Below are 24632 nucleotides of genomic sequence, written 5' to 3'. Positions count from 1 at the left end.
TAACATAAAGTCTTCTTTTAGTAAAATACCCTATCTGCGATATTTAAGGTACTTTCCCTTCATGTCTCATAACTTTGGGACGCCCTGTATTATATTTTTATTTTTGTTAAAAATATTTTTCCTTTACCTCTCTCTGCTGGTACGATAAGTTTACAGCCTTATGGTAGTATACTCAGATATGTACAGTTATTAATGACCTTAAGGGACACCTCAAACGTCGTCGAAGTTTTTATCAGCTGTAAAGAATAATCTGGAGTAAAATGTACGGCATCTGGTTTTTTTTGTTTATTTATATTTGTTACATATAAAATAACAATAATCTTTGAAAATATTACTCCCCATATTACTCTAGGAGCATTTGAAAAGTCATCTAAATTTCGGAAATTTCATATATTTTTTATCATAATATTTTTATTTGTTACCATTTATAATGAACGGCTATAATGTACAACGGTAATATTTAGTAACATTATGTAAAAAAACAAGTTGCCGTACATTATTCTCTGATCTTACAGCAGTAAAAACTTGGTAAATCCTGAAATTTCGATAAATATTTAATTACACAAATATTAACTATAATATTTGGACGGCATAATTATAAAACATTATTGTCCGTGTTAAATAATATTTTGAACATGTTGCCGTACATTTTACAATGACCTTAGGGTATATGGGTGTAGGGGTAGGGTTCCGACCCTTGGCTTTCGACCGCTCCGCTGGAAATATGTACGGCGTTTACGGGTAAAGTATCTGTATATGTGTCCAAAAGGAATCACACAAATGCCGTACAGTAATAAATGATCTATATTGCTTCTGCAACTGTCGTCGAATTAAAAATTTGCACCGACTTCCGGCACCATCACTTTTGTACGGCACTAGGTTTTTCGACATTTATTTTTAATCATCTATACACTTATAACAAAGCCGTACATTAATAATTAGTCGAAATTCCCCCATTGTACCTGAGAAAGTCCATTCACTCACGTACTCACATGTACCGCTCAGAAATGACGGCATAGTGCTCAGAGCTATTTTCAGATATAGTAACAGCCTTCTAAGCGTAATTCAGGTTGGGTCATTTCACAGGTATTTTTTGTTCATGGGCTTGTGGTCTAGTAGAGTACATTCCAAATTTGTAATTAAAATAATTTTTGTATGATTAAGGATTTTTTTTTTGCTTTTATAACTACCTAGACAAAACTTTTTGTTCATCGTATTGAATCGTAAATTAAAGTTATTATGTGTATCTATGTATGCCGTATAGCAACTAGGTGTTTAGTATTGTCTTTTATTGACATAACTTTTACACATTAAAAAAAAACACTTTTTTACCGGATTGAAGTTTTTATAAATTTACAATTATTTAACATAATTTTAAATTTTTCGACGTTACGCGTGCTTTACAGCGTGCGTGGTCACAGTGACTGAAGACAAAATGTGTTGAATGTCAAAAAGTATCACAGCTGTAGAAAAAGTTGTATTATCTGTATTTATTTCCCCGGAGTTAGTATCGACTAAAAGATGCATGGTTTTGGCAGAAATGACTCACGGTGTCCTCTATTTTCGCGGATTGTTAATGGAGATTGGACTAGGTGTTTTTATAACTAGTTATGAGAAGAGAATATGTATTTTAGAATTCGAATATGTGGAATACAATTTCTCGGAAATTCAGGATTCTCAAATAAAGCCGAAGTGCTTAAATAATTTAACATAGTACGTGGTATATTACGGTAAATCATAAAATACATTACTTTTAGCAAACATCAGCCTGAAATAGGTCTGCCATTATGAAATTTTCAATCTAACAAATGTACAGTAATTTTATTATATTTTCGTATATGATCCATATTGATTATCTCTAACAGATTAAACAACTGACCCATATTTGAGCACAACCTTATGGAATTTTACGGTGACCGACATTTAATTTAAAAAATCTAAATATGGACCTATTTGATTTATCTATCATCATCCCATAGGTTGTACGTTATCGAGAAGTATATATAATAATTCAAGTAATTTTAAGATTACGTGAGAACTTGATATATGAGTTGGAATAGGTTCGAACCCCAGCTGTGCACAAATGGACTATCTATGTACGCAAACCACACATAACAATCGTTAGTACGGTAAGGGAAAACATTGGGAGGAAACCGCCATGCCTTATACCCAAAAAGTCGACGGCGATTACAGCACAGAAGGCAGATCTCCAACCTCCTATTAGAAAAAAAAAATTATCATGAAAAAAAAAATAGATACAGAAATCTGAGGCCCAGACCTAAAAGGTTGTAGCGCCTGTTATTTTTTTGGTTATATTACTGGTCTTGTATTTAAGAAGGCGGGGAATAAATATATAAAGAAGCGACCGTAGCGAGCCTTTACATAAGATTTACGCATAAAGATGTGTTTTTGCACGTAAACCCTATATCTACTTTTTTCCAGAATTAGATGATTTTTCTTCTCTGTATGTGTATCTTGTTCCTTGCGTTGTATTCGACTCGCCCTCAAACGAACGTAAGACGTCTCCACGTCCGATCACGCAATGTATTTTATTTATAATGTCACGTGGCATGTGAAATTATTAATTCGAGAATGATTATTTATATGCAGTTTGAGTTAATTGCAATTGCGTTAAGCCAACTGTCACGATTTATGGGCTAAAATCAAAGAAGGGATTAATATTTGATTAAATACCTAGGTAAGTATTTTGAATTTAGAATGCGTAATGAGACACGTGTGAACTACATACATTATAAGAATATCAATATGAAATTTGAATTTCAAATACGAATTTGACTTTCGAATCAACCTTGAAATATTTTGTAACTAAAATTCCACGCATCCGAAATCTTTTTAACAATAAGTAAAATAGATGTTCTCTCAAATAACAGAAGGTCTCATGTATATTTCATTGTATATAAAGCGAGGTACGGTTATCGCTAACAATACGGCTATAAATAGTTTTCAATTGTATTGACTATTGTTTCAGTCACACTCTGTTAAAATATTTTCGATAAGGTGTTACGTAATTAAAAATTCTCGGGTTTTTTTAACAATATTTTATCATTATAAGAACATCGTTTACGGGGGAATTACTGCACTAATCGTTTTTAGTTTTAACAATTTTATAATTATGAACACGGCCTTTACTGTGGAATAAACGAGAAATGTAGCAACTGGCTGGATTAGAGCAGCTATTTATATATCACAGATTTATAACTAATTTTAATTATTAGAAAGTTGGGAACAAAAACCAAACTTTTACCAAACCAAAGTATTTTAATTCTATCATTGTAACTTTTGCTATATTGTAGTGTTAATTGTATTTTATGATTACCTTGAAAAATTCGTATTATTACTATGTATATTTAATAAATTTAACATATTATGAACCCTGAAGACTAAATTAAATTAAAACCGCTGTCCGATGGCCACGTCCGATTTCAATTAAGTTCTCACGAAATAAAATTGTCATGTTGTTAATGAGAATAAAGTTTTTTAAGCATAATTTTAATATTTACTGAATGTTTTTTGATTTTAAAGAAAAAATAATTTCATGGAAACTCAAAGCTTTGTAACGAGAATTTATTAAGTAGCACAGTCCTGACTTCACATATTTATTCTGTTTTTACGTAGAATGTACTAGCAGAATCAAGTATACGCCCGCAGTTAGCTAAACATATAATTAAATTATGTTTTTTTTCGAACAGGGACCTCTACCTCCTAGCCTATCAGGCACGCAATCAGGCAGATATGTGACCGAGTGGCTAAGCAGCAGGGGAGTGTTGAAATCTCGTTCTAAGTTCTTCTTCTTCCCCTTTATTAACTTAAAGGGTTGGTGTCTCCCGCCGGGCCCGGGCGACAACTGCTCCGGAAATATCCTCATAATATTTATGGGCGAGTCGGGGTCCGCTGCTCAGAGCTACCAGCGTTACCTCTCGTGCTATTTTTGTGAGTGACATGTTTGACAATCTTGCCGCAGAATTTTTCCTGCTGCGATCTGTGCTCAAGCACACATATCGGATAGCCCAACCCGGGATACCCACATGCCAGTCTCGAGCTCCAGTTCGCATCTGGCCTTTTCAAAAGTCGCACAGTCAACAAGTAAATGAACCACCGTTTGGTAGGTTCTGTCATCACAGTCGCACGCGGGGCTTGTCTTCAGTTTGAGTCTGTGTAAATAGTGTCCAAAAGCCCCGTGGCCAGTCAGGATCTGCGCCATGTGAGGTGCGAAACACCTTGTCTTGATTTTGGCCGCATTTGCATCTTTAAAAAACATTTTTGTGACTGAGGCTGTTTCGCCCTCCACATAGCGCTCGTTCCAGGTGTCTAAAGTTGTGAGTCTTGTCAGTCGTCGCAAGTAGGAAAGCGGATACGCATCGTACCCTATTCCCGTCCCCATCTCCCCAATGGCTTCCCCCGCGAGAGCGTCTGCCCTCTCGTTTCCCGGAGTGCTAACGTGCGCCGTCACCCAAAAGAGTTCAATTTTAATGCCATTTTCATGGCACTCTTCGAGGTTTTGGCGAATCTCGGCTACTTGGGGATCGAGTGAGCGTCCACCCGCGATGGCATCCAGTGAAGAGCGAGAGTCGCTGAGCACAGCCTGATATAGTATTGTCTTTGATTAACATAACCTTTACACATTTAAAGAAAAACGCTTTTACCGAATTAAAGTTATGTTTATTATTATAAATTTACAACTATTTGACATAATTTTAAATTTATCCGACGTTTCGCGTGCTTTACAGCGTGCGTGGTCACGGTGACTGAAGACAAAAGATGTTGAAGTTGCATTATCTGTATTTATTTCCCCGGAGTTGGTATCGACTAAAAGATGGAGGGTTTTGGCAAAAATGGCTCACGGTGTCCTATATTTTCGCGGATTGTTTTTCTTTTTGAGATTTTAATTTGGATATTATTGGATCCCAGGTGTTTGACAATTTTAGGCTGTCTTCTCTATTGAAATTGGGGTGTTTTTTGATTTCAATGGCTTCGCGTACCAATCTTGGGAAGAATCTTTTCTCTTTCGCAAGTACTTTCGGTTGGTCAAAGCGTATGTAGTGATTAGGCCTATCTAGTATGTGTTCACAGACTGCTGATTTTGTGTGTCGTCTATGTCTTATGTCTGCAATGTGTTGTAAATTTATAATAATAAACATAACTTTAATCCGGTAAAAGCGTTTTTCTTTAAACAGCCTGATATGTCACTGCGTCCCTCAGTGTGGCTAGCTCCGGTACACTGTACAGTACGGAGCCAGCCTCACCTTTTTATTTTTAGTCTCGGTCCCCTCTTGCCACTCAGTCCATGCCGCTCCCACTACCTCGGACGTTTTGTTCCCGTCTGTAAATAATTTAGTCATAGTAAATTTATCGATATCTGACGAGACGTCTAGTTTTTTGTAAGTTATTTTAAGTGTTTTGGCGGGTAGTGTGAGCTCAGTGTTTGGCAGTCGCGTCTCTATTGTCATATGTTACGTGCGGTGACACCGCCTTCCGCGCCAGGTATGCGGCCGCGGCCTCCTTAACGCGAAGGTTCAGGGGAAGTATCACTGCAATTCCTGCTATTTAATTATTTTAAAACACATTATAAACGTAATCAGGTCTATAGAAATATTAAGAGGTAGACGTTCTTATAGACGCCTGTTTTATGCCTTAGTAGAATAGTATGCGATAAAAACTATATGAATAGATAAAGTATTTATAATATTCTGTTTGTCAAACGAATTAGCCCTGAAAATATATATACGATTTCGTTCCTTTTATGAATTCTAGCGGTTAATTTAAGTTTTTATCATAACAAACTATATACTGAAAAAATTCCATATGCATTAAGCATGCTTTGATAAAATGAATTCTCACATCTTGTCAAACTTGACAAGCTACTTTCATAAAAATAAAAAGATTTATTCGTTCCCGTTAAAATACTGTTAGACTTTAAACAATCAATTATGCATGTTTGAAAACAAAGTATTTAATCAAAGACCTAACAGAGAACGGTATAATTAATTGCATTTATAGAAATCTGCAGTTCGAAATGCATTAAAATGTTGTAATTTTTCAATTTTCATAAAATTAAAATCAATGTTCGTAGAAAGATGCCAAACCAAACGTTACCATTATTTCAATGATTTTGTATTTAGCCTAAATTGCTTGTTACCCGGAAACTCATCTTACTTCTTAACCACTAGTTTTTAATTAGACTATAATATATTTAACTCAGTAAGAGTAGAGTTATCATATAATCCGTCATTTGTCATTTTGACAGTTAACATAGTGTGACGAATTTCCGATAGCGTATTTAGGGTATGTTCCGATATACACTGCGAGTACTGTATAGTGCTCCCACTGTTCAAAAATTCGTTCCGCTATGGACGCCAGTATACAGCCGCAGCGTCCTAGGGAAATATATGACGTCACAAATCCCCGCTATACTTCTACTGCGAGCACTGGCGTTTTCGAGGTAAGGTACTCGCAGTGCTTTGATCACGTGATCAATCAAAACCACTTGAATGCCTAACGGCTGATATAACTTACAGTTTAATAACAAACATTTAAAATTCTAACTTACTTTCTTTGTAGTATTAATTCAATTGACAGTTAATATTAATATAGATTTTTTTAATGCGATAATACTCCAATAATAGTTTTTCTTGTTGAATTGAAAAACTTTGGTGCACTCATTTGAAAACTGTGTCGAAAAACTAAGCTGACTAGTATACTGGACTGCGTTCCGTTTTAAATTGTAACCAGTATAGCTGGCTATAGAGAAACGGTTTCACAATATACTAAATTGACGGTACTCTGTACAGTGGTCGCAGTGTATATCGGAACATACCCTTAGTTGTTTAGTTTTACAAATCGATATCAAGTTTCACCTGTCAACAGCTGTCATCTATCTATCAAATATGAAACTGTCAAATTTGGAGTTCGTGCGCAAGGTGCATCCAAGTGAGTTAGCCAAAAAGTTGCGCTCGATCTTTTTAAGGCAAGGCGATGAGACGTTTCTGGCTACAGACCCTACTGATTCAAATAGATATATGACAAAAATATACAGAAAATCGACTAATTATTTCGACGGGATTGAACCCGGACGGATTACTCTACGCATGAAATCCATACCCCGACGCCTCTATATTGATTTTTTTGTAATAACGGTTAATTAAAGTCGTCAAAATTCTATATTGGATGCAAAAAGCTCGTTACTCGTTTAAAGTAACTCGTTACCACAGATTCAGACTTCCGAAAATTATTTTTAGCTACTCAGGGCATTCGCTTCATGGAAAGAGGGTCAATCATCAGTTACGCGATATATTATTTCGGTATAACTCAGATGACATGAAATACAATAATTAGGCTGATAAGGTGCGTGAGAAATTTATTAATAACCAGTATAATACTACAATATCGTACAAGCTTGATGCTATACCAAATAACACTGAAGTTAATAGTATAAATTAGTTTGTATTTTGAATTTATTCATGTTCATTTGTAGACGCGAGAATTTTTTCATTGTTATGCAAATTTTCTTTCACTTTCAAATAACATGTTTGTGGCAATGTGATTTTTCCAAGGATCTTTTTAAATACAGGCAGAACATATATAATATGTATGTATACAAATTGTTGATAGATGCCTTTATATTTGCCTATAAAGTAAAACTTAACTACAGAATGTCAAAATCCAAATAAAATTCAACTTTAAATTTACAGTTATTGAAATTGCGTTGTGTTTTTTATCATTTGCAACGTATTTCAACGTAAGCGTACTAAGTGTACTACACAATATATTCATAATTCTTATTTGAAGGACATGTAAATACCTTTAGAGGGATTGTTCTTTGTCAAACGTTTTGCCTTTTCGTATCTGAAATTAAATGTATAAAATATCTTTCAAGAAAATTTATTTCAAGTTTAAACAAATATTAGCTTAAATAAGGACATAAATATGATTACCATACAGTGTTAATTATCACCTTGACGACATCTTATCACGTGTACGCGAATAAACGCTTTTACGGAAGGGATAATGAGGTTCCAATCCTGTTTTGTTCACCAAAAGTAGATATGTAACTTATAAATCGGCACGCGAAAAATATCAGACGATTTTAAACTTTTATTTTTGGTATTCTGATATTACGCAGGCTATTTTTAGCATTTAAAATATTAGTTTTTCGACGATTTGACAAAACGACATTGTATGCAATATTACACTTAGGCCCTTAGGGCCCGCCTATACGTGATGGTCTAATTAGTAAAGTGTGATCTTTACCTCTTCACATTGGGCCATGATGTCCGACTAAAGGAAATCACATTAGTGTAGAGGGCATAAATGTGTGAAATGTACGTAATCGCCTTTGTGTCGGTACATCAAAGGAATGACTGTCCATGATGGCGTGCACGTCCACACAATCGCCGATTACTCAGTACTTAGTTGTCTCGGGTACATTAGGTACTGGAGTTGACTATTGCTATTGCAGTTCCGTCTAGCAGACGACATTTTCTAAGTTGGTGATCAGTGTATGCCAGGCATACTTTGACTTACGTACTTACCTACTTACCATAATTAAATAGTTGAGTATAAAGTTGATGCTAATCTTTGTTAATAATAGGGAATAAATTTTTAGTATATTAGGTTTAGCTTTATTAGATTAACACTTAAGTAATAAAATATACACAGACACACACGCACACACATACACGTAATTTACGCATACACATACGCCATGTGGTTTCCTTATATATTGTATTGTATAAGACCTTCTGTCGATCCGAAGTGGTGGAGGTCTGATGACCTGTAACACAGGTACTCTTACCTTTAGCAGGCACCAGTCTCACACAAACTAGCTTTTTCCATAAACAGAAGTAAGACAATTATTTAATAATAATAGTATATAACTGTCACTTGATTATGTCCTAAGTTTTTGTTGAGAAATAAATAAAGATTATACAAAGTGAACTTACAAATATAAAAAAAAAATGTGCGTGTACTAGTGTACACACGTTAGAAGTGAAACTTCTTTATGACCTTATTTTTCGAAAAATTATCTATATGCAACTAACTTTACAGAAATTGGTTAAATAAAGTTAAATTAGATAAAGTTTAACAAAAGGCTGTTAATATCACAGACTTGAATACAAATAATACAACTATTTCATTTTACCTTATTACCACTAAGATTATTACAGAATTTCATAAATTGTAATATAATTTTTAGTATCATTGTTATAGTTATTATAAATTTTTGTTATTAATGGTTTAGAATCTCTTCGAATCAACCGTGGTAGGGACGAGAAAACAACGCGCGTAACGGTCAAATGTGACGCGTAACCGAAACATGTGACGCGTAACCGAAACATGTGACGCGTAACCGAAAAATGTTACACTAAATTTTTTTCCAACCCCGATAAAGAAGTTTCACTTCAAAAATAGTTATTGTTTCGTCGTGAATTTAACCCATAATACCAATTAACAAAATCACGGAGGAAGTAGTACTAATATTATAATATAATGTGTCTAACAAAAATAGGATATTTAACTTATCTAATAAAGAACGTACACAACATTGATCTTGATAGTGAATAATATCATTCATTAAACTATTTTCCTGTGAGATTATATTTGAGGCCACATCTTAACCTCAGGTTAATCAGAGATAACAGAACATAACTATTTATTACGTCTAATCTTTCTTATACATATGTATGACCACGAACGATTTATTCATACAAATATCGCCTTATTCGTTAAAACTAAATCAGTCTTACTCTACTCTTTTAACTAAAGTACTCTTTCATCTCTTTCTGTCAAATTCTGATTACGCTGTGATGAAAGGGGACGAGTACTATCGTAAAGCCAGTGCAATTATACTGTTTTATTAAAAAGGTTGTAATACTTTTCGCACTAGCTAACTTACTTCTTGTACTACAAGTGAAATGTATTATTAAGGAGGCAACGGTCTGCCTTATCGCTAACAAGCGATGGTAGAGACCAGGCAACCCTAGTTAGGAACAAGAAAATAAAGAAATAACAAAAATCTTCTTCCATTCTCTCAAGTTGACAGTCCAACGGAGTCTTTAGACTTTAGCTTCACTAATTATATTAGTTTCGCCTATCAGGTCGTTGATCTCCTCTTACTCTTATCTTCTTTTACTGCCTCTCCAGCTTCAGATTCTAGATTTCAGAGCAATATGGTTAAACATCCGCAGAATGTTTTTATGCAATAGTTTTGATACAAAATACCTCAAGTTTGGTTTACAAAATAATTCAACAACATCCAATTACGCAGTAACATGTTCTAATTATAAATCACGATCCTTGTTCCAAATCATTGTCAAAATCTGTAAATAAACGCACTTACTCAACTGTTAAAGAAATAACAGCTAGAATTATATAGTTTTGTCAAATAATAATTAATACTTTTATAAACAAGACAAAACAAATGAATGTTTGCTTCTGTCACAGGAATAAAAGTTATTTCAACATCAAGAAATGTACTACTAAACTGGCGGTCAAATTACTGAGTAGGTGAAAAGATACATCACCATTAGTAATATTTTTTTATGGAGTATTAAGTAATATGTTATATATATTTAGGAGTTAATAAATTAATAGTAAGGTAATGTCTCAAAATTATCAGCGCAACTAGAACAAAATTGTAATAATATTTATTAAATTTTTAAATAAATATTAACGAAGCTTGAAGTAAATGTGTTATTCGCAAAGTTTTTTACGATGTCCTTGCTATGTTAGATATAAATCCAATAAGCAAGTATGAAATAGGTTTTGTTCCTTAAGTTTTGTTATTGAGGCTCATCTCATCTGCCGAGATGTCATTTATAAAAATTAGGTTTTGACAAGCTTCAATGTTTTGTCCTTATCAATCTCATGTCACTTTGCAAACAAATAAACGTGACAAAAAATGAATAAGACTAATCCTACGTGGATTAATCCGACGTCACGTAATAAATATAAAGTTACGATATTTTATGACTGCCGGATCTCTCATGTATTATCCTCCAAAATAACATTTAAATGTTTTTGTTTTGGACACATTAAAGTTAAATTAACTGACCTTTACAAAGAAATATCTATTGCTTTTCCTTTAACCTTTGATTGAGAGACACCCCTTTAGAAGTGTAATATTTTACGAAATATTAGTAAGAAACCATGACTTCTCTATGAACTATGCAAGCACAATATATACTAAAAAATATTAAACAAAAACTGTACTACTTATAACGACTCAAATGGCCGTGACTTCAGGTTTTGTCTAAAAATAAATCATGTATATTTTTAGAACTAGTTTTTGGTCATGTCCTCCTTCGTACCTTTCAAACAAAAGACGATAACAGTTGTATACGATGCTTTGCGTTCGTTTTTTTATTGGATTATTGTTACATGCATTACAAGGTAAATTTTCTCTGTAATTTTTACTACAGATTCTACAAACTCACAAACTTTACATGCATTTTGAGTACTAAATGTAAGTAAAAAATCTAATACAAACAAATGTAATTAAACTTTATTCGTCGGTATTACTTTTTGCGATAAATTTTTTATAGAACTACGATATTTTTAAACCGATTTAATTAGGCTTTGGGGTCGAACCAGATCGAACCTTACTTAACTTTTAAAGTAAGATAAAAATAAATAAATTGTGTATTTGAGGATGAGTTAGGATGACGGCCCCATTGGAGGCACTAGCGTTCACTGTTTTTAACAAAATCATTTAAAGGGCACATCAGTTATTTTGTGTAATAACAAAAAAATCTAACTAAAATAATTATTCTTTGGTTAAATTATTATATGAAAAGTCAACCTTGGGTCTTTGTAATATTTTTGAATTTAGACGCTTAAACATTAAAAAATTAAATAAGTATAAGAGAATTGTTTCGGTTTAATCGTCTGTTTGTAAATGGGTATAGGAAACAGACAATATATTTTTATAGAATGAGGCGCAAAGGTAGTATTTCCACACTTGTTTACGCTTTTTCGTTTATTTATTTCAGCACCGGAATCGAAAACGTATTATTATCACACTTTTCATATTTTCGTAAAAATGTATCACTGTTAAGATTGTCACAGTTTGAAATTCAATCGTATAATTCTTATGCGTCAAAAAGTTACTGCCGAAAATATAAGTTTTATTTAATATTTTAAATTAAACCTTAAAATAACATTATGAGCGTGACGATAACATACAGATATTAAAAACAGACACATAAAACTCTGAAGGACGCATCTAATTATTCATAAACAGGTTTTGCAAAAATAAATTAAAATTTTCAATCTAGACACAAAAAACATAGCATTTAATTATGCAGTACTTTATAAAGTTATCAATAACGAATAAGCGTATAAAGAATTTATCTTAAATTTAACAAAATGTATACTTAAAACTATTAACCCCGTACATAACCCACATCCTATTTAAATTATTGCTTACCAGTTTTGCGTGAAACAGAAATTATTCATACAGTCGAATGTAGAATACGACCATCGTAAACGACCACCGTTTCGAGTTAAAATCTTTATATCTCTAACAGATGACGCAGGAAGTAAAATTAAACTGAAATATGAGATAAATAACTCGGAAAATGACAGAGGGAATCGTGACGACGATTCTCCAGTCATATTTTGTGGAAACGTTCAGAAGTAAGAAGAAATTATGCGCAAATCCAGCAAATTTTAGAAGAAGACGAAATATACATGACAGACAATATGAAATACAATTCCAAAATATGGACGATGCTCAAACACACCAGGTTAAAAGCCATCATGGAAAAGTAAAAAATGTCAAAGTCTCAACGCTTTTATCATTCCTCGTTTTCTATGTATGTGTTTTAAATGTGATAACGGTGTGTGAAGTTAGTGTTAATAAAAGTGTAAATATTGAACTTAATAGGCATAATGTTAATTTAATTGTGGGTAAATTGCGACGTCCGCGTTTATCTAAGAGCTTTAATGCTGAGCTTAAGAATATTTCTATGGACGATGAAACAACTGAAGCATACTCTAACCGGTACAAAAATAAGAGAGATTATTCAAACTTCACAATTGATCGTGATTACACAGATAGAACCATCTATGACTCGTCATGCGCTATCGGCTTCCCTCACGATCTAGCGTCTAAACCTTTTTGTGTAAAACACACAAATTTCAACCTTAGACCGGAGAGGCATCGGTTTAATGATAAAATTGTGAAATTGGGTGTTCTATTACCCGGTGATTCTGGAGAAGTGTTCTCGTTGGCTAAAGTTTTGCCGATAGTGGAATTGGCTATACCAGCTTTAACAGCTGATGATGGCCCATTACCAGGCTGGAAAATATTGGTTGACTATCGGGACACAAGATGTTCATCAGTCGATGGACCCTTGGCAGCGTTTGAGTTCTACGTGAACGGATCAGCTGGTAAGTTGTTATCATATAATTTAATTTGAGGCTTTGTAAGTGATATTTCTGTTCTAGATATGAAATATAAAATGAAAATAATATATTTAAAACTGATTGTTTGAAAATAGCTTCTATGCAAATCAGAACGCAGTCGTATATATAGCTTTTAAACTAATATTCATTGACAAAATATGTATATAGAATAACACAGGGGAACATTTCAGATGCCTTTATCGGACCAGGATGCGAGTATGTTATCGCTCCTGTGGCGAGGTACGCTGGTCTGTGGAACATTCCAGTAATAACAGCCGGTGCCCAAGCCGAGGCCTTTACTTACAAGGTCCCGACCTTTATGACCTTGACCAGAATGATGGGCAGCTACACCCAAGCGGGCGTCGCAATTCGAAAAATTTTTGAGGTAATTGAATCTCTCTCTCAATGTTGTGATTGTATTTTAAAATACGTTTCTAAACTATTGTGTGTTTTATTTTCGTAATTGTCCGCTTTGTTTCTATGTTGCATTATGTCCTCGCGGTTCTATTTATAAGTGTGGTTAGGAGCTATCGTTAATTTATTATATTACACAGCAGTCAGAAATAGAAAATGCTTAAAGCGTTAGCACGTAATAGGTATTTAAAGAAGGAATAATTTGTCCCGAATACAAAGTACCTTTGTGAAAGGTGAAATTAATTAGTATTTCTGGAACGTGGGATGGAGCAATGAAAATATCTTAAAATCGAAAACCGAACGTATTTATTTGCTTTTTGAAAAAAAGTACACCTAATCTATAGGTTTGTAGCTGTTTCAAATTGCCATAGATTATCTTTTATAAATTGCCAGGTAAGAATAAATTAACAATTTAAATGGAATGTTGCAAACAATATTTTTACATTTTTATAATGGTCTCTTAATTCAAATCACAATTTAGTACACTACACCAATGTCATACACAATTCTAGATCGTTTTACTATTTTTGCCATTGGCTGTTTGGCCAAACAATCAGGAATAAATTATTTTTCTTACGTAAATACATAACGTCTGCATAACTTGAATAACAAAATAGCACGTGATTGTATACCAACGAGGATAATTAATACTCTATTGTTATGGATTTCAAAGGCTACACTATGTTATGGATTAATTACTAATTGGCATTTAAACCTTTTGATAAATCACTCCATTTTTAAAGACAGTTTAGGTTATTATTAGGATCAAGTTTTTATCGAATTATTATAATTGGATATGAAATAAAAATATTGTCTCTGGGTGCGTTTATATCCGTTTGTTACTGAAACCTTCTTGAACATTTAATTATACCAATATTTTTAATATAATAAATATCAGGCCAATATTAAAACAAAATTCGGAAAATGATTGCTGTCACGTTATCGAACAGGATGGGGAAGGCCGCTAATTGTTGTTGTTTCACAATAGCATAATATCTTCTAATTTTATCTTTAGCAATCGAATTAATTTACTGTTATAATCATGTATTGAAATTATTATTGTTATAACGTGCGTATTTAACATTCGCTCGAACGGTGAAGGAAAACATCGTGAGGAAAGCGACATGTCTTAGACCCAAAACGGCGGCGACGGCGTGTGTCAGGCACAGGAGGCTGATCACCTACTTGCCTATTAGATTGAAAAATGATCATGAAACAGATTCAGAAATCTGAGACTTAGAACTAAAGAGGTTGTACCGCCACTGATTTATTTTTTATTTATTGTTGTAACTTATTATTAAACATACTATTCTACTATTTACTCTTGCACCGATGTATGTGTTGTCGATGGCTGTAAATATTGATATACTGTTATTATTTGATATTTCTACCAATGTCTCAATATAATTATTACTATTGAAGTGTTATTAAAATGTGAGTATGCCGAGAGGGGTTTTTAGGATTTAGTTGACAAATTGAGGCTGTATTATACAAACCTTCATTTTTTAAAGAGATACGCATCTATGGTTTATTTGATTGCGCAAAGTGAGAACACTTGGAGGTCCTAGTTTTAATGAAAACTACTGAAAACTAATTCAGATTGGGTGACACTGAAGACAAGTATTTAATTACATTAAAATTGATAGAATTCGGCTAATTTATGCATCTTCACTTATCTTCATAATATGTGTCCTTCCATTAAATATGTAATAAACTAGTTATATATTAACAATATAATATAGTATATAACTAGCTATATATAATTAATTGGTCGCTCATAAAAAAAAACCCTTACGCATTCCACGAAATTATATAAATAACAAGGGACCGTTGCTTTTATTTTTTGAAACAGTATTTTAAATTTGGGTATAAGAAGAGTTAGATAGATTTAGTATTTTTACCTTTATTTACAATAAAGTTGTTATTTATCTTTAGTGCTACATATTTAAATTTAAGAAAAAAAAATTTAAGTCTTAAATTTGTGATAAGTTTGTTATGCAATAACCATTAATTTATATGAATAATGATTTTATTATTACTTTCGTGTCAAGGTCGTTAGTTTTTATTTCGTTTACATCATTAGTTTAACTATTGGGAAATGCATAAATTACATATATTTTTTACGTACAACACTTGTGTACTTATTACACTACAAATTTAAAAATCTTTCACTTGTAAATATTAAAAATTCTTTACTCCTTTCTACACCTTAACTATATGATAAATAACTCTTTTTAAATAATTTATATACCAACGTATTTTAGTGGCATTTGAGAAGTTTAACAACATTTTTGACGTGACAACGTCTTATAATTCGATAGAGCCGGCTACACGCACGAAAAAACATGACTCATGCGGCGTTACCTCGCTCTGAGGCGTTCCATTTAAAATTGACATAATTGTATTTATGCGTACAAATAAATGTAACTTGATCAATTCAATTGTGATTTCCATTTGCCTCCTTCTCTATATCCATACAAAATACCTATCAAACAAATAAAATTTAATTTTTTGAAAAATGCAACCATCCCATCAATATTTTTATGACGTTGTCACGTTCAACTATCGTCAGTAAACCGACTTTACAGACAACCGATTTTTTTACAATGTTTAACATTCATGCAAACTTCCATCTTGTAACTCGAATGTATTGAATTCGTAGATGTTTGCGAAATCTGTGCAAATTGCGCAGTCTATGCCTAATAGTTCACTTAACACATAGCGACGTGGGGGCACCTGGACATAGCCACCTGGACTTGTAGGTAGAAAATCGAAAACTAAATTTGTATGAAAATCGAAAACTAGATTTGTCGACACGAACTGTCAATTTATATTTTTGACCAAGCCCTATAGACCAGTGCAGATAGCCTTCAAAATAAATAAAAAGTGAAAAAAATTACAGTAGGATGAAACCCATTAGAAAGGCAGGGGAATATGATCAAAATGAAAGGAAAAATAAATTACGGTCGATCTGAGGTCGGGAAGGGGTAGGGGGGGGAGTTTTAAGGGTCAAAAACGGTTTATCTCGATTTCCGGCAAAACTACAAGTCCTATCGAAGAAAGTTAAATGGCAAAGTTGGAGGTAATGAAAAGATCTAAAACTTTTGTATCTACACATTTTTCACATAACCTCAAAATTTATGTGAAAAATTCAAAAAACCAAGTTTTTGGATTTTTATTTTTATCTTTAACAAAAATTATTTTTTTTTAACGAAATTTGGTGAAAACTTACCTTTCTACGTCCCAAATACACTGTAATTTATTTGATTAAAAATATTTATTTGTTCGCCTTATTTTGAATTAATATCGAAAAAACACCCTAATTTTCAATCGAAAATTCTGACGTCAAAATTTCAGCTTTTTTCAAAGGGTTGGTGTGCTTTCAGTTCGTTGAAATCTCTACTTTCCTATGGTAAAAAAATATATATATATTACCATAGTAAATCTTCTCAGAAAACGCAAAAAATCGTATGCAGTAACGCCCAGACCTGTCATCCCCTTCCTTACTTCTCTATGAAATACGAAAATTTTAGCCCATCTAAAGGCTAAACTTTTTTTTTAGGTCACTCAGGTATATATAAGATATCTTAAAATAGTAATAAATAGGCATCTGATTATAATTTAAAGAAGATTCATAGAGAAGTAGGGAAGGGTATGACGGGTCTGGGCGTTACTGCATACGATGTTTTGCATTTTCTGAGAAGATTTTCTATGGTAATATATATATATTTTTTTACCATAGGAAATTAGAGATTTCAACGAACTGAAAGCACACCAACCCTTTGAAAAAAGCTGAAATTTTGACGTCAGAATTTTCGATTGAAAATTAGGGTGTTTTTTCGATATTAATTCAAAATAAGGTGAAAAAAAAAATATTTTTAATCAAATAAATTACAGTATATTTGGGACATAATAAGGTAAGTTTTCACCAAATTTCGTTTAAAAAAATAAATTTTTGTAAAAGATAAAAATAAAAAACCAAAAATTTGGTTTTTTGAATTTTTCACATAAATTTTGAGGTTATGTGAAAAATGTGTAGATACAAAAATTTTAGATCTTTTCATTACCTCCAACTTTGCCATTTAACTTTCTTCGATAGGACTTGTAGTTTTGCCGGAAATCGAGATAAACCGTTTTTTACCCTTAAAACTCCCCCCCCTACCCCTTCCCGACCTCAGATCGACCGTAATTTATTTTTCCTTTCATTTTGATCATATTCCCCTGCTTTTCTAATGGGTTTCATCCTACTGTAATTTTTTTTGGTTTCAAAAATTATCGGCACTGGTCTACTATCTGTTTTCCATGTAAAAATGGTTGACAATGGTTCATTATGTGCATTTTTTCCTAAAAACACATCTACTGTGTGCATCATACTTATATAATGATTGATCCAAAATAGTTATTTCTGATCTTAGTTTAAACTCACAAATAAATTACAACTCGCTGCGTTTTGAAACAATTTATATTGTTTGAGAAACTTATAAATTAAATGAGTGAGATATGGATGGTGGATTCTAATTCTGTTTTAAAGAGTTTATCTGAAGTAATTTTTGTTTGATGTTACAAATTGACGAGGGTTCTTTCCTTAAGGGAAATGAACAATCAGCAAAGAAATATTTTCGTGTTTGTACGATGTTTCGTGCCCTGTTTAGGTGCCAGATTGTATTCAGTTATATGAAATGTGTCGATTGTTCGCTTATTTTTCCGACTTTCGCATAATATATGCATATTAAATTGTTCTTATCTGTCTGACGCTCCTGTCGACTTTCTAATATAAAATATATAAATATTTATTGTATAATATCTACATTGTTTATTATATAATTTTACTTATGATACTATAATGATATCTGCCTATATCGGCCTCACTGGTTAGAAACTCCATAGATCCACTACCAAAAAATATTCAGATCGCAATGCATAGAGTATGCATATGATCATCGTGGCTATATAGCACAAATTATAATAAATTGGCACACTTGGACTGGCTCGATTCCCTATAATCTGTGCTAAACAAAGCGCGACGATTGACAAACATTATTATTCGCACCGTTTTCTTATTGAGGTTATTGTGTTGATAAAATTCATAATATTTGAATTTGGTACCATATTTGTGTCTTATAGTTTTTATGTTTACCTTCTTTAAACAACTGTTGTACTCGTAGTTATTGATAATGTATGGCATAACCTCACCTCAAATTAAAAAAGTAAATTCAGTTGGTACTTTTCACGTGTTGTTAAAATACATTACTTTTTAACATTTTCGGGTGTGGCTTCACCATTGTATCAACGAGCATTCTCGCTTAAAGCCAACTCAAGTATAATTTTTTTTTTCATCATGATCATCAATGGCTAGAGAGCTCCTTGTGGGCCGAAGCCTCCACAATTGCACTTCGCCATAGCAATCTATCCAGTGCTTCCCGCGTCCAACTTCGAACCCCTATTGTTTCGAGGTCCTTGACAACCAAACCACCGGGTTGTGAGTTCGGTGCACATGTCCCAACCATTTCAGCCTGATACACTTTATGAATTCGATGATGTTGGCGTCGTCAAACATGTTATGAGTTGATGTACATAGTTGTTAAAATTAATCACGCAAAATATCACAGCAATTATCAATATCAAGTATGTAAACATCATGCATATAAATCTAAACAGCAACCAATAGTGGTTTAGATAAGGGAATAATAATTAATAGCTATTTGCTAACCGTATCACAGGAAATATCGTATTACGCGCTACACAAGATTACACATATTATGATATCAATTTTCATGTAAAATGCTTAGTAAATTATTCGAAGATTGAATTAATTTTTCTAACCAACTTGCAAGGGTACATAATTTAAAAAATTATATGGTTTTCGCTTTAAAAACCGATAAAGACACAAGTTTAAAATCTTATCGACTTTATGCTGTATAGATATTCGTCTTTATAACGATATCGTCGTGTTTGTATATGCATTAACACTTAATAATTATTGATATAAGAACGTGTTTACGCAATACGCTTTACCTTTATTTTGGATAATTCATAAGACATCAAAAATTTAAACTTTAAACCTACGAAATAGTAATACATAGTAGTAATATTTTTATATATGCTTATGATTTAAGATTCAGAAAAGGATTACACTTATGATGCGTCTAGAAAGAACTAGGTGAGACAAAGGAAAGACAAAAGAGATTAGAAAGAGATCATCTCTCGTCTAGTCACTGACACGAAACACGATCCGTAGTTTTATTCGACCAATGTCAATCAAACAAAACCTGCCATTTCGTCTTTTGTTTATTATTCTCCTTCAAATTTAAAAAATCAATTACTTCACATGTTAATCCAGTTATACTCGCGTACATAAATACAATGTTTAGTATAATATTCACATAATCTTTAGTATCCAATGGCCTTGCACATTGCAATACATTCTTATCTATTAATAACCGGCTTTCTGTTATGACTATTTATATATTGTTCAATATCCATCTGATTAATAAATTCTTTAATATGTAATTGTATTTGTTTTATATTTAAAAAATCTCGCCTCCATAACTTACTGAATCAATTGTACTTTAGTGGTCCTAGGTTTGATTTCCGCAAAAACGATATTTTTGGGGCCTTCTGTCCCTACCAACTTATTAACTATTACTTAATAACACAAAATATGTGTCGTTCTAATGAATTTTGGAACGAATGGAGAAGCGCGACGAATTTCAAACACATACAATAAACAGATGGTAACAATAGTAACAAAACAGCCTTGCGATTCTGAAACTCATTTTTCGAATTCTCACAGCGTGCAGCGACGACTGATTTGAACGCGACCGCCGCTGTGAAAACCGCTGTGTGAGTTACAGAATCGCAAGGCAGGTCTACATTTTATGATAAGGCCGAATGTTTTTTATTTAAAGAAATAACATAATTAGATGTACAAAATACAATTTAATATTTTGTCTATCGCAGTCGTGAACAAGATCGTGATATGATTCCTGAATGAACTAATCGGGATTTAAATTCCGTAGCTTAGTTGCACTATTCTTAATATATAAATAGAAATATTAGAAAATATAATTTAATTACCTTTTACGCAACTAACGAAGCGGTGGCAATATTTAAAAAAGACACACACACACACGTAATTATTAAATTTAAAACTTAAACATACAAAAAATATAGTTGATAATAATGATTGTATGAAAATAACATATAGTTGATACCATAAACAACTGAAGTGCGCAGTATTAATTTGACACTCGTAGTAAACTCTCAGCGTACCAATGTAACAACACCATTGAGAACACGGCAAAAAACGTACAATCAAAAAGAAAAACTTTAATTACTACTATCGTTTTGATAAATATACCCCTACTACAGATTACCATTAAAATTTGGGTAAAATGCTTTCTCGCTATGAATCATCATTGTATACATATGATTACGACATCGTATAGATTTTATCTTCAATTTTACGACTTACACATCTTTACATATGTTTTTGTTTCAGGAGTTTAAATGGCGGAAGCTGGGCATGCTATACCACAACACAAAATTGTCAGCTGGAAAAGGGAACAGCCCCTGTTTTCTCACTCTCAGCGCAATATTCACGGTATTGGAGAAGAGAGACGACACAATACCTATCGTACCGTTCGACGAAACAAACACAACATCGTCGAAATTAAAGGAAATACTACAAAAGCTATCTTTAAAGACGAGAAGTGAGTAAATGGAAAGGTGTTTTATTGAGTTCCTTTATTTATGCGTCTTGAACAACCGTATACATACGCTATTTCTACGTCTGTATATTTAATCTATAGTATCGAATGAATTAAACGGTTAAATGATAACTGATTTCACTCACCGATAAGCTCTATTTGGTTATAACCGAAGAGTGCTTTAGATTTGAACCCTGACCTGACCATAAAGTCGATTGGGTAATCATTAAGACGTATTCTGACGAATCAATCTTTGCTTTGATCGGTGAAAGGAAGCTTCAAACTATTATTTAATTATTGCTTTAAATATTTATATTTAAATCTTTGAAAAAAGTACATCCAAAAAGTCTTTAAAGAAAATTTTTAACCAAAAAGGTATCTCAAAGGGATCAAGCCACCGATTCAGATTCTGAGAAATTTGTATTGCTGTGTAGTAAATTGTTTCTTAAATAATTTAAGGCCAATTTAAACCAAAAAAGGCTGAGTTTTAATTACTTTAAAAGGTACATTATATAATAATTAAAAAAAAACTGTATAAATATTCAGCGGTAATAAAACATTTAAAATTGGCTTTTACTACTGGATTAATCGCGATAATCCCAGTTATTGATTGTAGAGAACCATGCCTGATATAAAGCATGTAAAACGTCAGTTTTTGAAACTTTCAATCCCAAATAAGTTTGGTAAAATTGTGTTAAACGCGTTGGTCTCCTTAAAAACCTAAAGTAATAAATTGTTCACTACTTTTTTAACTGTGAAAGTAACCTTAGCCATCAATCAACACTAAAATATTATATATTATACCCTCTAGAATAATTTAACGTTGAAATCAGAATTACGATAATTTAATAAATTTGTTGATAATTATTGCTTTAATTATTTTTTATTTCATCATATAACTGACAATTTACTTTATGGCTTAACTAGAGCTTTACTACCTTATCAGAAATAATTACTATTTCACATAAATTTATTTCCCAACCGTGACGTGCCAGATAAAGATTTTTTGTTAATTATATTTATTTCCCTAGCAACGGTCATATTCGCTCAAATTAACATAAAAAGCTCGCGCTAATTAAGTTCAGATCTTAACTTCAATTTAAGCAATGGTTGACCATAGCTTAGTTGGAAGCATTCGATATATTAAATGCTAATCAAACGGTGAAATAAGGTAAAATACACAATGATATGGTTGGATGGTGGATTTTGGACGTAAATCAAAATTGGTACTTTGGAACCATTTTATTCACACATATACAAAATCTATAAAGCAAGATTATTTGACCACACGGCAGGCTTTTTATTTATTTATGCATGTCAAGATCTTACACACATTAATCGTTAGTGTTTGAAAGATTTTTACAGAAGCATATTTCTAATTAGAACAAAGAAACTTTTCGTTCTTAGTTCGTTTAACTAAGCATTTAATTTTTTTCCCGATCAAAAGTTTTCCAATCACTAAGCGATATATTACCTTTTATACGAGCACTTTTAGTAAATCGCATCGTTTATTTTTTTTAAAGACACTCCGCGAATGTTATACCCAACAAACTCATTTATTGCTAATCAACCCACGTCTGAAGGGTAAGAAGGCTAGACTAAACTATGGATTGCGTACGTCAAAAATGAGTCATAGTTTGTGTTTTGTTTTGTCTCTAAATCTTTACCTTTATATATCATCTCTTAAGCTACTCTGCCAAAACCCCTTAACTCACTCCCAACGACAGTATGTACTATTACAGATAAATAAATTCTTAATGTAAAAAGTTGATTATCATATCAAAGCATAGTATACACATTTATTGTAATCAGTATTAGCATTTGTCTGTCCCTTGTTGAAACAAATAACCAGTAAAAGACACAGAAAAGGTTTTATTTCTTATCGATGCGGACAAAACTAGCTAAACGATTCAACGATCAGCAAGTTCTGTGGTAGAGGAAGGTGCGAACTATAACGCACGCTCAAATGTAACTGAAATGTTAGACCGTACCTCTTTCACTTAGATAACAAAGATAGGATGAAAATAAAACTTCATGTAATCTGGCAGTATAAATATATTGTTACACGAGTATATATAAATAAAATAACCTTTTTTGGTCGACATTTTTTTAAAAACAATTTACAGTATTTTTGTAAACCATTTCAACTAATCAGCTTATCTCTCGACAAAGGCCTCCTCCGAATGTCGCCATTATGAGCTCTCCCTCGGTATTCTATACTATTCTACCCCGACTCTCCTTATTACGTCGTGCTAAACGACTACCTAGTCATTCCTTGCTTCTCTTTATATCCTTAGGATACCTTTTTTATCCATTTTTACACGCTTTATATTAGCTTCACCTGTATGTATGTATGTAACCGACTCCTTCGGACTCGATTTTGACCCACTTTTAACGGGCAGATTTAATTCAAACTTTGCGCACCTGTCAAAGATCGATGACAATGCAATAATCCGAAAATAAATATGAAAAGAATAAATTTTTTTTAACTAAAATATAAATAATAGTTTAAACAAACTAAAAAACACGCTTTTAAAGCACAAACTACAAACTAAAAAGTGAAAAATAATTCCTAATTTAGGCTGAAAATGGTAATGAACAAAAAATACTGGTATTATTGTGAAAAAGCGTGGGGCGCTCTGTGCCATATTTTTCGTCTATCGATTTTTGCATTGTCATCGATCTTTGACAGGTGCGCAAAGTTTGAATTATATTGAATTGGGCGGCTTATAATTTATTGTTAGCTACAGTGATTGGATCATCCGGATCCGTTAGTATGTGTACATCATATGTGACATCTTTGAATTTATTTTTACTCATACAATGCTTTTTTTATGAAGTTATTTTGGCATAAACTTATATTACATTGATTATGAGGATTTGATTATATATAAGTATATAGCGAGATAGGATCTAGGAGTATTGCATAATTTGAAGTCTCAAGTATTTACTATCTACAGGCCACGTAATTAAACCACGGATGAGGCCACTTGGAATGGAAAGGAACAAATATAGTTTCGAACGAGTTAACTCCGGTTTTGTTTAGTTTTTTAAATAGGCTTCAAGAAAGGCGCGACTTGAAAA

General features: G+C 32.6%; 1 protein-coding gene across 3 annotated transcripts in view; it reads left to right on the top strand.

Moving 5' to 3' along the window:
• Nucleotides 1-24632, top strand: part of LOC125053603 (atrial natriuretic peptide receptor 1-like) — a 140454-nt gene that overhangs the window by 74620 nt on the left and 41202 nt on the right. The window contains exons 2-4 of one of the 3 annotated variants that reach the window (XM_047655026.1): nucleotides 12546-13410; nucleotides 13617-13810; nucleotides 21341-21551. The exons of 1 other annotated variant lie outside the window; for it this stretch is intronic. In XM_047655026.1, the coding sequence (XP_047510982.1) occupies nucleotides 12597-13410; nucleotides 13617-13810; nucleotides 21341-21551 (1219 nt within the window). In that variant the 5' untranslated portion in view covers nucleotides 12546-12596. The remainder of the gene's footprint in view (nucleotides 1-12545; nucleotides 13411-13616; nucleotides 13811-21340; nucleotides 21552-24632) is intronic. One more of the 3 variants, XM_047655028.1, reaches the window with a different exon arrangement.

Source organism: Pieris napi, chromosome 11, assembly GCF_905475465.1.
Source record: "Pieris napi chromosome 11, ilPieNapi1.2, whole genome shotgun sequence".
Taxonomy (NCBI): Eukaryota; Metazoa; Arthropoda; class Insecta; order Lepidoptera; family Pieridae; genus Pieris; species Pieris napi.
Note: the sequence above shows the minus strand (reverse complement) of the source record. Positions and strands in the feature narration are given on the sequence as shown.